This window comes from Drosophila gunungcola (assembly GCF_025200985.1).
Source record: "Drosophila gunungcola strain Sukarami chromosome 2L unlocalized genomic scaffold, Dgunungcola_SK_2 000008F, whole genome shotgun sequence".
Classification (NCBI taxonomy): Eukaryota; Metazoa; Arthropoda; class Insecta; order Diptera; family Drosophilidae; genus Drosophila; species Drosophila gunungcola.
This window is the reverse complement of record NW_026453163.1, coordinates 2795595-2807001: the sequence shown is the minus strand read 5'-3', so window position 1 is coordinate 2807001 and position 11407 is coordinate 2795595. Positions and strand designations below refer to the sequence as shown.

Sequence of the window (11407 nt, the reverse complement as noted above, 5' to 3'; positions counted from 1 at the left end):
TCCTACGAAACTTAATTGTTCGTTTGGGACTCACAAACATCTTTTTTTTTTAATTTTTATTTACAATCTGTCTAATGACAATAAGTAAATTGTATGACTAATATTTACATAACAGGAATAGCAGATTTCCAGTGAAACCTGCTATTAATTTAATTTCTCGTTTACTTAAATGTACCTATCAGGGAGATCAAGAATGTGGAATCTTTTGAGTCTGAATGTTAAGCTATTGTCTACTAGACCTAGGCTAAATTATTTACATGATTGTGAAGTCTGTATGTATATTTCTTACTATATTTGTTAATCTCTTCTTTTATAGTTGGAATATTTAGATCTTTCTGAATATTTGCATTGGTTACATAATATGCAGCGTTAACAATTTGTCGCAAGATTTTTGATTGGTAGCGCTGAAGTATTTCAATATTTCAACGAGTTGCATTATCCAACATTGGTTTTTGACTCCTTGGTTATTAAATACCTGCATCCAGAAAAATAACGGTTTAGTATACATAAATATGCAACTTATTTGAGTAATAATATAATTGAAATGCAACGATTTGTATGCACTTAACGCTATTAAAAAAAACTATATAAAACGATAATATATTGACTTTTAATATGTGCAGTATACATGTATATGTTTAAAAACAATGAAGCTGCGAGAATTTTCCGACGAGCTCTTCCACCGCTTTTATGGCAGCTGATATGGTTGTCCGATTTTTTAAAAATTAAAAACGCAAATTACAATGCCTTCAATATAAGAAACAAATAAAAGATTTTAACATTTTAATAAAAAAAGAAATAAAAATAAATATTTGTATATGTATCAACTACTTAAATGTTTTTAAATAACTTAGAACCCCAATACATGAAATTCAATGCGAACAAATTTTAAATAAAATACATAATAAATAAATAATTTTATTACCTTTTTTATCAGTTTAATTGAAATAATGAAATAACATTACCTGTATGCTGGCGTTCTTAAAAGCTTAACAATTCGTCGAGCTGTGTCAATGTAACCAGCCGATTCGAGGCGTTGAACAAAATCCTTCACGGCAAGTTGAAGGGTGTGGGCTGCACACTTCACTGACTTTATCGAGTGAATTTGGATATTGGTCAGCAGTCCTTCTTCATCGGGATCCTCACCAGAAACTTCTCGTGGTCTGCATCCTCATCATCGCAGCTGTTTAGAAGTTCGACTGCTTTGACCATGTTCCTTTAGTTGACCGTTGTAATGGTTAAATTTGGTCTCTTGAAATTAAAAATTCTGTCAATATAGACATAATTTCAGAGCAGAGATTTCGGGAGGTGTGCGACGCCTTAGCTCTATCATGTCCAACATTTTTAACAAAATTTCACCATTGTCAATGAATTGCACGAGAATCCAGAGATTGCACCTTGTTGTCGTGTCAATTTTTAAGCAAATGATTCTGTTGTCCATTTCATTTCACCCTTTAACGAGCTGTATTTCTCCTCGACTAAGCTCATGACATTACTCGATGTTTAAGAGGTCATATCCAAGCCACTAAATTTTTGAGCTGTTAACGTCTTGAAACCTTCGAAGTCTAATACTGCCAACGGAACCTTTGCAGCGGTCACCAGGGCAATGCATTCGTTTTTAACTTCTTCTTGCCCCATTACGACCGAGAACTTTTTTTTAACCACTTGTGTTTCCTTTTTTCGGCCACTTTACTTTAGTGCTTCGCTTCCAAATGCCGCTGCCGCTTTAGGTTGCTCACATATGTAGTTGCCACTGAAAGTTTGTTTACAAATTCGACACTCCGAAACATTGGTTTCCATTGGTTTATAATTACGCTTCCAAGACATCTCGTAATGCGATTCACAATGAAAAAATAGTATTAAGAAAAGCGATTGCTAAAAAGATAAGAACAATGCAAGAGTGTAAAACACAGTCGAATTCCGGATCTTCGTAATCCAGACTCGGCTTCGTCTTCGGCTCCGTTTTTAAATAAGTTTCCTTATCTTTTAGTTGTTTTTGATAAACAAGTCTAATTACGGGTCAGAGTCATTATTTTTTTTGTGCCAAAGTTCAATTACTAAATATAGCAAATAAGTTATTAGTAAATTTCGATCGTAATAAAATTGTAATAAAAATTAAAGTAAAGTAAAAGAAAAAACATACATTATTAGTTCTTAAATTAATTTTAAAATTAATTTTGGGTGTAGTTTACGTATCTTTTTACAAAAAAATATAGCATAGCCAAAAATCAAATGAGTTTTATTTGTTTGGAATAAAATTAAAATCATTTAATAATTTTTTTTCAGGGCAGAAAATAAAAGCAATAGTCCCCAAGTGTGGTTTTGTGATTCCTAGACGCGGGAATGAAACAATTTTGACGACAAATCTAACACAGTCGTCGTGACCAACAGTTGAGTTTTATTCATTACGGACAAAATAAAAATCAATGATTTAATTAATTTTTTTTCAGTGCAGAAAAATCCCAAAGGTTTACAGGGGAAGCTTTGTGATCCCTTTACAAGGATTTGGAAAAATGTTGGGGAAAATTTGAACATAATAAAAATTAATGAATTAATTAATTTTTTTTCAGTGCAGAAAAATCCCAAAGGTTTACAGGGGTAGCTTTGTGATCCCTTTACAAGGATTTGAAAAAATTTTGGGGAAAATGGATATCCATAATACCATCGTGGCAATTGTCAAATTGGACGAACATGAATAGTACAAGATGGTGCTGTTGGGAGAGCACCACATTTTCTAAAAAAGAGCAAAAGTCCGCGAAATTTTGGGAGATTTTTCCTGTCAGATATTCAGCAGTAAAGCAATGTGGTTCTGGCCCTGCTGAACCCATTTCGGTCACCGATATCATGTTTTACTAGAAATAGAACATTTTTCAACTTTCTTATATGTGCAATGAACATGTTTACGTAAACATTGCAGCATTGTGAAACAGCAAAGTTTTCTATGTTCAAAAAAGTTGTTATATTCAAAAACAATAAATTCAGGCTATAAAGGGGCCCTTATTACGAATAATTAAAAAAAATTGGCGACAAGAGCGGTTTTAAGGAAATAAAGGGTAAACCTTCTTTCAAAATATGGCTTTTGTCAAATAATACTTCTAGTAAAAGTTTTAGATTTAGTAAAATATTCACAATTAATGTTATGTGGCTATTAGGCGTAAAGTTAATATTTACCGCGATAAATATAGAAATCGTTTACCTTCTAACTGACATTTTAAAACAAGCGCCGAAGTAATTGGACCAAGTTGGCAGTATAGCACCTACATGTGAACTTGCTCAAATTTGATCGATATACTATCGTGTTTGTTAGTGTTATCGATATAATTTCGTCAATTTTAGCGACGTGCAATGTAGAAAATATGCAGAGAAAAATTAAACAAATTTCAGAAATATATGGATTTACATACATACATTAATTACATGGTTCGAAAACTTCACACTTTCAGTAAAATAACACGCGTCGTTGTATGTATTTATAAATAAATGTTATGAACCATGTTCAATATTTTGAATTGAAACCCACTCATTACTTATATACTTTAAATCGGCATTAGTTCGGTAAAAGTAGTTCTTAAACGACATTATTTTTCGATATAAATATTGTTGTGCCAGCATTTTAACACTGAACAATTTTTATAAGTCATTTCATTTTCAAATATTGTACCATTGTACCCTGGTTTTTAGCGGTTCAACAAATAAGTTCAGCAGCCTCTGGTTTGTTGTTTTGTTAACAGCTGTTTTGAAATTTAAATCGAATATCGATGATTGAAAAAGATTGTAGAACATCGGCCTATCGAAATTGCTTCCAGCTCTAGTTCAATACCATCACAAGTCGAAAAGCAGCTAAATTCTGTTGGTAAACATAGGTAAAAAGAGATCTGGCAATTAATGCGCCAGCATGCAACCAGTTGATTGCAGTTTCCCCGATAAAGAGAGCGAGAGCCTGGCCAAGACTGAATGGATTTAGGGTTCATCCGCAGCTAAAAGCGGAAAACAAGCACCTTCTACTGCTGTTGAGTCATCAGTTTTTGGCCAAAACAGGCACAGAACAAGGCCATCAGTGGTTAGAACCACCCATCTTACTACCTAGGCAATAAGAGAGCCGCAGGTGAGCCACAGGTGAGAGGCGCAGTCTTCGTCGAGGATGGCGTAAGCCGATCCAACGTGCCATTGCCACCACCCCATCACAATACAATCGTTACGCGTCGCTGCCTAGGTGTGTCTGAACTCCGACTAACTTTCGACTACGTTTGCAGAGGCAGAGGCAGAGCACGCACCCCTCAGTAACCCAAAAACCAGCCCATTTCGGCAGTAGCCCCAATGGAGGACTACAAGTTCCTGTTCAAAATCGTCCTGGTGGGCAACGCAGGCGTTGGGAAAACCTGCTTGGTGCGCCGCTTTACCCAGGGTCTGTTTCCGCCTGGCCAAGGAGCCACCATCGGCGTGGACTTCATGATCAAAACGGTGGAGGTAGAGGGCGAGAAGATCAAGCTGCAGATCTGGGACACCGCCGGCCAAGAGCGGTTCCGCTCCATCACGCAGAGCTACTACCGATCAGCCCACGCCTTGATCCTGGTCTACGACATCAGCTGCCAGCCCACATTCGACTGCCTGCCGGACTGGCTGCGCGAGATCCAAGAGTACGCCAACTCTAAGGTGCTCAAGATTCTGGTGGGGAACAAGACGGACCGGGATGATCGCGAGATACCCACCCAGATTGGCGAGGAGTTCGCCAAACAGCACGACATGTACTTCCTGGAAACGTCCGCCAAGGAGGCGGAGAACGTGGAGCGGCTGTTCTACGAGATAGCCGCCGAACTGATTGGTCAGGCACGAAGCAAAGATGGCAGCGGTTCCGCTGCAGCGGCGGCTGCCCAGCGGCAGTCGGAGGGCAGTTCCATCGGACTGGGAAGCCTCAGTGCCAAGGCAGCGCAAAGCAATTGCTGTGGCGGACTTGCCAGCGGCGGCGGCTCAAACTCTAGTCAAGCGGACTGAGCTGCAAACGGAACTGGAAACTGAGCAGCTAATATATATAAGAACTAATCGTGATATTCCATTGATCTTTTATTACCATTACAAGCTCCCCCATTCTAGCAACTCTAGTTTACTAGTTATCCGACTTTTGTTCTATTTCACCTATGATTTTGTTATTGTGTTAAACAAATAATTGGTTAGATTCCACTCAACCAAGCAATTCGTTAGAGTTCACTTCAACTGCAATATCCAGAAACAATAGTACAGCATTTAAGATTGTAATTATTTAATATTATACATTTTTGTTGGATTACTATGTATCACGATTTAGATCTGTTTCTGATGGTTGAGAGTCAATCGTAAGATTGCTTTGCAATTTTAAAATCTTTTAGCAAAGCGCTCTCAACTAAATCAATTTTTGTTTTTATAAGTTTCACAGGAAACCTCCACTTTCTTTTAAATTTAACCCCTTTACTTTTTAGACCCCGAGTATCACGATTAAGATCTACTGCAAAACTAGCTGATAATGACTATGGATGCTAAACATTTGTGTTACAATAACTTCATTGGAAGTGTCGTTTGTAAGCGCCTGATTTTCTTTATTAGTATTACAGCAAAGTATTGATCCGATTGCGGATCACTTACCAAGTGAGCATCACAGCCAATGCTTCAAAGAATTTATGATATCAACCAAGCTACTCACACAATTCGGTTTTAGTTCGATTGTTTCTAAGAGTATTGCGTATTTTATACATTACATTTGTTGTATACATACAATTTATGCATATTTATTTGCAACTATTTTAAAATATTTTTATGATTAATGTGCAATCACTTGTAATACAATTTTTACATAGTTCTCGTAATAGTGTTTAAGGAGATTTTATGACATTCCAAAAATTAAACATGTAGAAACTATGGGATAGGCCAGAGATAAATAAAAAAAAGAAATAATCTACTATTGTAATGGTTTAAAAATGTTGTGACTTTAACTTATTTCACTTATTTCGAATAGTCCAATCTTTGTATTTTGTGTTTAGTTTCGGTACGATCATGGAGTTTTTATGAACTTTATTAACGACATACAGTTTATATTTTGTCATTTAAGCATAGTCAAACAATCCCGGCTCTTTCAACTTTACCGTCCATTCATTTGCTTTAGTTGTGGTGGAGAAAAAATTGTTTTCAGACAGTTTTGTAATAGTTCAGATAGGGACATGCGAGTGTAATGCAAATTAACAAAATGTATTTTTTCTTGGTTTTAGTTCCATACTGAGTCATTTAAAAATAAATGGACGAAATAGTGTGTCCTAGATTGCGGGGCATAAGTCTGAGTACCAAAAGTCTGCTTCAAACAGTTTAGTTTCAGCAAACCGAATTAAGTTTTTCCAGAACCTTATTAAGGGTAGCTTAAAGTGTGACCTTGGTGTTAGCCCATTAATTGGACCGGCCTATTTTTTGAAAAATGTTTGAAATTATGTTGCTATATGCTGAGGATAAAGTGCAGTAATTTGATTCTTGCAACAGAATAACAATCCACAGCTTACGATTAAGGTGGTCTCGCAGTTCCAAAAACTCGAATTTTTTAAATTTATTATATGCACTGCAAAAAGGGTTTTGTCGAAATAATATTTTTTCGCATGTAAGGTAAGGTAAGGTGAAGAATACAACTTTTCTGAATTCTGATCAACCCGCTTTTCAAAACGTGATTTAAGCGGGACCACTACTGTTTTTACATGTGTTAGGAAAAGCACATTCCCAGGTTCTGAAAGATTTATACTTAAGTTTAAAAACAAACTTTGGGCAGCTGAGGAAACTGCCGCCTGTGGCGACACTAGACAATGCTAAAACCCTTACTTTCTTTAAACTTGAGTTTACTCACTTATATATATACACATATATTGCAGGAGGTATTGTAATTTCAGTTTGATCAGCATCAGTCTCTAAGTTTTAAAACTACATATCTGCATGAAACTTTCCCAAAAGTTGTCTTCATGTTGTAGGTAGTAAAATAGTCGGAACGAGCCGAATCAGACGACTATATCATATATCATATATATCGGGAAACAAATTTAAAAAAGTATAACTTTGCGGTTTTTTAATGTTGTTTGTTGGTCATAATAAAGGTTTATTATTTTAGAATTACGGTTTAAATTTGATTAAAATCTTATAGCTTCCATGGGAACAATCGGATTATTAAAAAAAATTCTTTTTTGTTATTCTTTTATCAAGTCAAAAACTGCTTTTCTCTGATCAAAACTTGGCAGCACTGCTGGTGGCAGTTTTGTTTAAAATACGCGCCAAATGACACAGGTTCGAATCCGATGCTCCTTTTAAAAGTAATATATACTTATAAGTGCTTAGTATGCGGATTACGCTGTCTTGACATATTTCGTCTAAATACAACAATTACAACTTTACGGCTGCATGAATTAAATACTTTTTTTTATTAAATCAGACATAAATGCATATAAAAGTTATATACAATTTTTTTATATACAAAAAATATTTTGTCCCCTTTCAAAGTATATTTAAATATTAGTTAAAAGTTTACAACGCAGTTGGAGATACATTTGAATTTATATATGATGAACATTGTACATATGTATGTCAAAACTTAATAGAAAAGTTCAGACTTTGATGTTTTAAAAGAGAGACGCGTAAACTCTATTTACTGATATTTATCAATATAGCGGTCTTTATTTACTGAACTAAAACACTTTATCTAGATAAAAACCTTTTCCCTCTAATCGTATGTGTTGTCTTTTAAAAACTTAAATAAATTTTAAAAACGGGAACTAAACAAAAAAAGTGTATTACTAACACATTTCTCTTACATCTGCTGGGGTATATAAGCCTGCAGTTACCACAGATAGTTTCGATTTCTTAAAAAATATGTAGAACAAAATTTGAACTAGAACTCTTGTTTAAAAATGCGTGGAGACTCAAGGTTTTTCCAGGCGGGTGAGCAGACTCGAGCAGAAATTACTCCATTCTAGTTCAGAGTTGAGGAATCTCTTCCATTTCAATTTGAAAGGCTCACAAAAAGCACTAAGTTTCTGTGCCCACAGAACATTGTTCTCTATCACTTTGAGGTTGAGAAACTGAGCCACAGAATTTTGATTGCGTGAAAAATATATACTTCCAATATATTTCAGCTGGAGGTCTAAGGCAAGACTATGAAGATGGGTACTATTGCAGATAGTGGTATTTCTAGTTTTCCTTTCATAACTTTCCTGCAGCTTGTCGATCTCCTTAAACAACTCACTTCCCCAAATTTGAGCCATATAACGTTCCATCAATCTTATCCAGGGTTCAGTGTCGGTGCTGAAATCCTCCAGGCGACTCTTGGCGTCAGCAATCATTTTGAGCACTTGTTTTCTGTTTGAGAGCGAGGAAGTAAACTCAAAATCGAGAAAGGCGGCCTTGGAAGTAGTTTTGATCTGTTTTCCTCTGATAATCCATTTTTCCGCTGCAGAAATCTGACCGCCCCGTCTGAACACCATTACCTCCGACTTTTCCATGTCCACCGCCATTCCCCATTTGATGCAGAACTTTTCCAGCCGATTGATCATATCTTGAAGCGCTCTAGTGCTTTCAGAAAGAATGGCGACTTTGTCAGCAAACATTAGGATGCTTATCTGCCGATTATCGATCACAAGTCCTGGTTCTCCCTTTAATTCCTCGGCAAGATCGTTTAAATAAAGGGTGAACATCAGTTCCGAGAGAACTCCACCGCCGATTCGAAAGTAATTGAGAAGTTCGTCTTGGTAATGTGCCTTTTTGTACATGAGTCTTAAATAGTTTACTATTTTTGACGACACTCCCAGCTTTTGAAGTTTTGTCCACAAGAGTTTTTTGGGCATTTCTGGGAGTACCGATTTGAAGTGAACAAAATACGAGTATACTTTCGTTCCCTTTTCGGCCAGCTTCAGTTTTGCAGCAGTACTTAAAATGTAAACAAAGTCCACCTTCGAGGACTTTCCCGAAAAACGAATCTGACAATCACTTAGGATGTGGTTTTGCTTGCACCACCTGGTCAGCCTCCTCCTCACTATGTTGAGTAGTATCTTTGCTAGATCAGATGGTGAGTACAAATTCGAAACGACGGTTTTGCTTTCTATTCGGTTCGTTGAAGAGATCATTGCACTGCAGTGTTATTCCGTCAATTATGTCTTTCAGTGCGTTTTTCGATAACTCAGGCCAAGAGCTGTGTCTGAGGACAAATATTACTTCCTCGGCTCTTATATTACAGTCCAAAGTTGGATCGGTCACTTCGATATTCGGATCAAATAAGACGACATTGTTATTCGTTGGCTGACTGAGTGGAAAAATCCTGGGCCGCCTGGCGGCTTGACAGTTTCGCAGGAAGTCAAGGTCCACCTGTAGGCATATGGGCAAATGGTCGGACCCATGGCGGGTTTGCCCCACTTCTGGCTTGTCCACCTTGAAGTCCACCACCGACGCCATGAGACCCTGGCTTACTGCGGCAATGTCGATGGTGGAGTTGCCCACAGCACTGAAATAGGTGTAGCTTCCTGCTGAATCGCCGTGGGTCAGGCCATTCAGGATTTGGAGCTTGTTTTGGGCGCAAAAGGAAAGAAACCTGCCTCCTCTCTCCCTCTTTTTGTCGTTGGCAAGTCGACCGTTTGTGTTGGCCACACAGGGACAGGGCTCCACTGCCTGTTTAAGTTCCCCGATTCGCACATTCACGTCGCCCATTACAATGGCGTTCTCGAGCGAGAGTTCACTGTTCTTAAAGGCCCTTCTTACGGGCTCGAACTCTGCGTCCCAGCCCACAGTATGGATGTAGAGTGGAACTATGCTCAGTTCCCTCCTCCCCAGGCGAAGCTGCAGAACCTTTAAGCCATTTGCTTCAGCAACTGAATGAGTTATTCCGAGCTCCCTAAGCGACTTTCTGATGCCCACTATACACCCACCAATTCCTCTGCCTCGTCGGAACACCTTCGTTGCATCCTTCCAATGCAGGAACTCAAAGTCGGGCTGCTGTTCCTCGAAGATTCCGGTGGCTGGGGCTTCGGGGAGCGTGTGGGTTTCGAGTAATATATAGATATCAAAGTTACCGAGATACTCTAAAAATGCTCTGTCCAGGTGCTTCCCCTCCAGACCCCTGATGTTGTACGAAGTGATGTTCAGTGACTGGACCGACCAATTGCTTCTCCTGCTGACGGCCATTATTAGACTTCCGTCTCCAACTGGTGACTAACCTGCATTTGTAATACGAAAAAAGCTGATAAGACTGAGAAAGATATCGGCTTCTTGTGAAATTCGTCTTTAATTCTTCCTAATTACTTGAATCTGGTTAAATCCGCCCTATCTTTATTTTTATATCGCCCTTTATATTTTATATCTAACGTACTAAATATTTGTATCTCTTTCTGATTGGAATTAATAAAAATACTGCTTTGCCTGGCCGTGAATTCCCCTTTAATGCTGTCGATCGATTCTGCCTTAAACTATCGATCGATGTGTAAATATCTGGTTCCAATTGGAATGGAAGAGAACCCAGCTAAGGCATACGTTTACATGAAAATGTAGAGTACTGAACATTAAGGGCATTCAACTAGCCTGCAATTGTGTTCAAAAACACAGTGGCAGTCAGCTTTCAAGAATTGTATAAAATTAAATAAATAATACTCTGACTGCCAAATTAAAGAAGGGACAAGAAACCGTGCATGAGTACAAATATTATTGATAGAGGACAATTTTGATCAACAAAAATGTAATTTAAATTAATAACTCAAAGAAGAAAAGTTTGGATTTGGTTAGTAAACAGTTATACCAATTTAATAGTTTCAATAATGGGAAATCCTGTTTGTTGTAGACTACAATACTTGAAGACATTAACAAAAAAAGTGTAAGCCTTTTTTATTGTTTTTCAAAATGTACTGGGTTTAATAAATAATTTCTGCAAAAAAAGGTGACAACTCGATTTATTAACGTTTTCGTAATTATATTTGAGGTGTACAATATTGTTTTCGCGGCTTTAACTTTTTTGGTCTTCTTTATTAAATAAAAATAGTGTTAAAATTAGCATCTTTTAGGGCCTTTTTTTAAACTTTATATTCTATATCTTTTGAGATGTACAATATTTTTGTGATAATTATAATAATGAATTCCTTCTTAAAAAATATTTTTATAAAGCTCTGGACTGCGTAGTTTTTCCGGCAATGGGAAATTTTTGAACGAAACTTCAGAAACGTGGTACAAAAACTAAACTTCAGATAATATTTATATATATTATATAAATACTGAACAGAATAAAGCAATTTGTAAACATATTAAATTTATAAAATTCAAAGAGTCTTAAAGGCCTAACTATCCTTGCCCTAACAGCATTTGATTATGATACAATAGTTTTTCTATGCTAATTTGATACTAAACCAATAGTAGTAGTACCTTAGCTCTGGTACAG

General features: G+C 36.9%; 2 protein-coding genes and 1 pseudogene across 6 annotated transcripts; 1 reads left to right on the top strand and 2 right to left on the bottom strand.

The window, feature by feature from the left end:
• Nucleotides 1-402: 402 nt before the first annotated feature.
• Nucleotides 403-1853, bottom strand: LOC128253390 (uncharacterized; annotated as a pseudogene).
• Nucleotides 1854-3760: 1907 nt separating this feature from the next.
• Nucleotides 3761-5099, top strand: LOC128253331 (ras-related protein Rab-30). 4 transcript variants are annotated; one of them, XM_052981651.1, is made up of 2 exons: nt 3761-4105; nt 4260-5099. In XM_052981651.1, exon 2 carries the CDS (start codon nt 4318-4320, stop codon nt 4990-4992), a length of 675 nt encoding a protein of 224 aa, XP_052837611.1. In that variant the 5' UTR covers nt 3761-4105; nt 4260-4317; the 3' UTR covers nt 4993-5099. The 4 variants fall into 4 exon arrangements, with proteins under 4 accessions (XP_052837611.1, XP_052837610.1, XP_052837609.1 ...); XM_052981650.1 differs by having other exon boundaries at nt 3761-4116; XM_052981649.1 differs by having other exon boundaries at nt 3762-4105; nt 4254-5099.
• Nucleotides 5100-5977: 878 nt separating this feature from the next.
• LOC128253329 (uncharacterized) lies at nt 5978-11400 on the bottom strand. Of its 2 annotated transcripts, none has more exons than XM_052981644.1 (2): nt 10285-11400; nt 5978-10199 (listed from the first exon to the last, which is right to left on the bottom strand). In XM_052981644.1, exon 2 carries the CDS (start codon nt 10165-10167, stop codon nt 9052-9054), a length of 1116 nt encoding a protein of 371 aa, XP_052837604.1. In that variant the 5' UTR covers nt 10168-10199; nt 10285-11400; the 3' UTR covers nt 5978-9051. The 2 variants fall into 2 exon arrangements, with proteins under 2 accessions (XP_052837604.1, XP_052837606.1); XM_052981646.1 differs by having other exon boundaries at nt 10352-11400.
• Nucleotides 11401-11407: the final 7 nt, after the last annotated feature.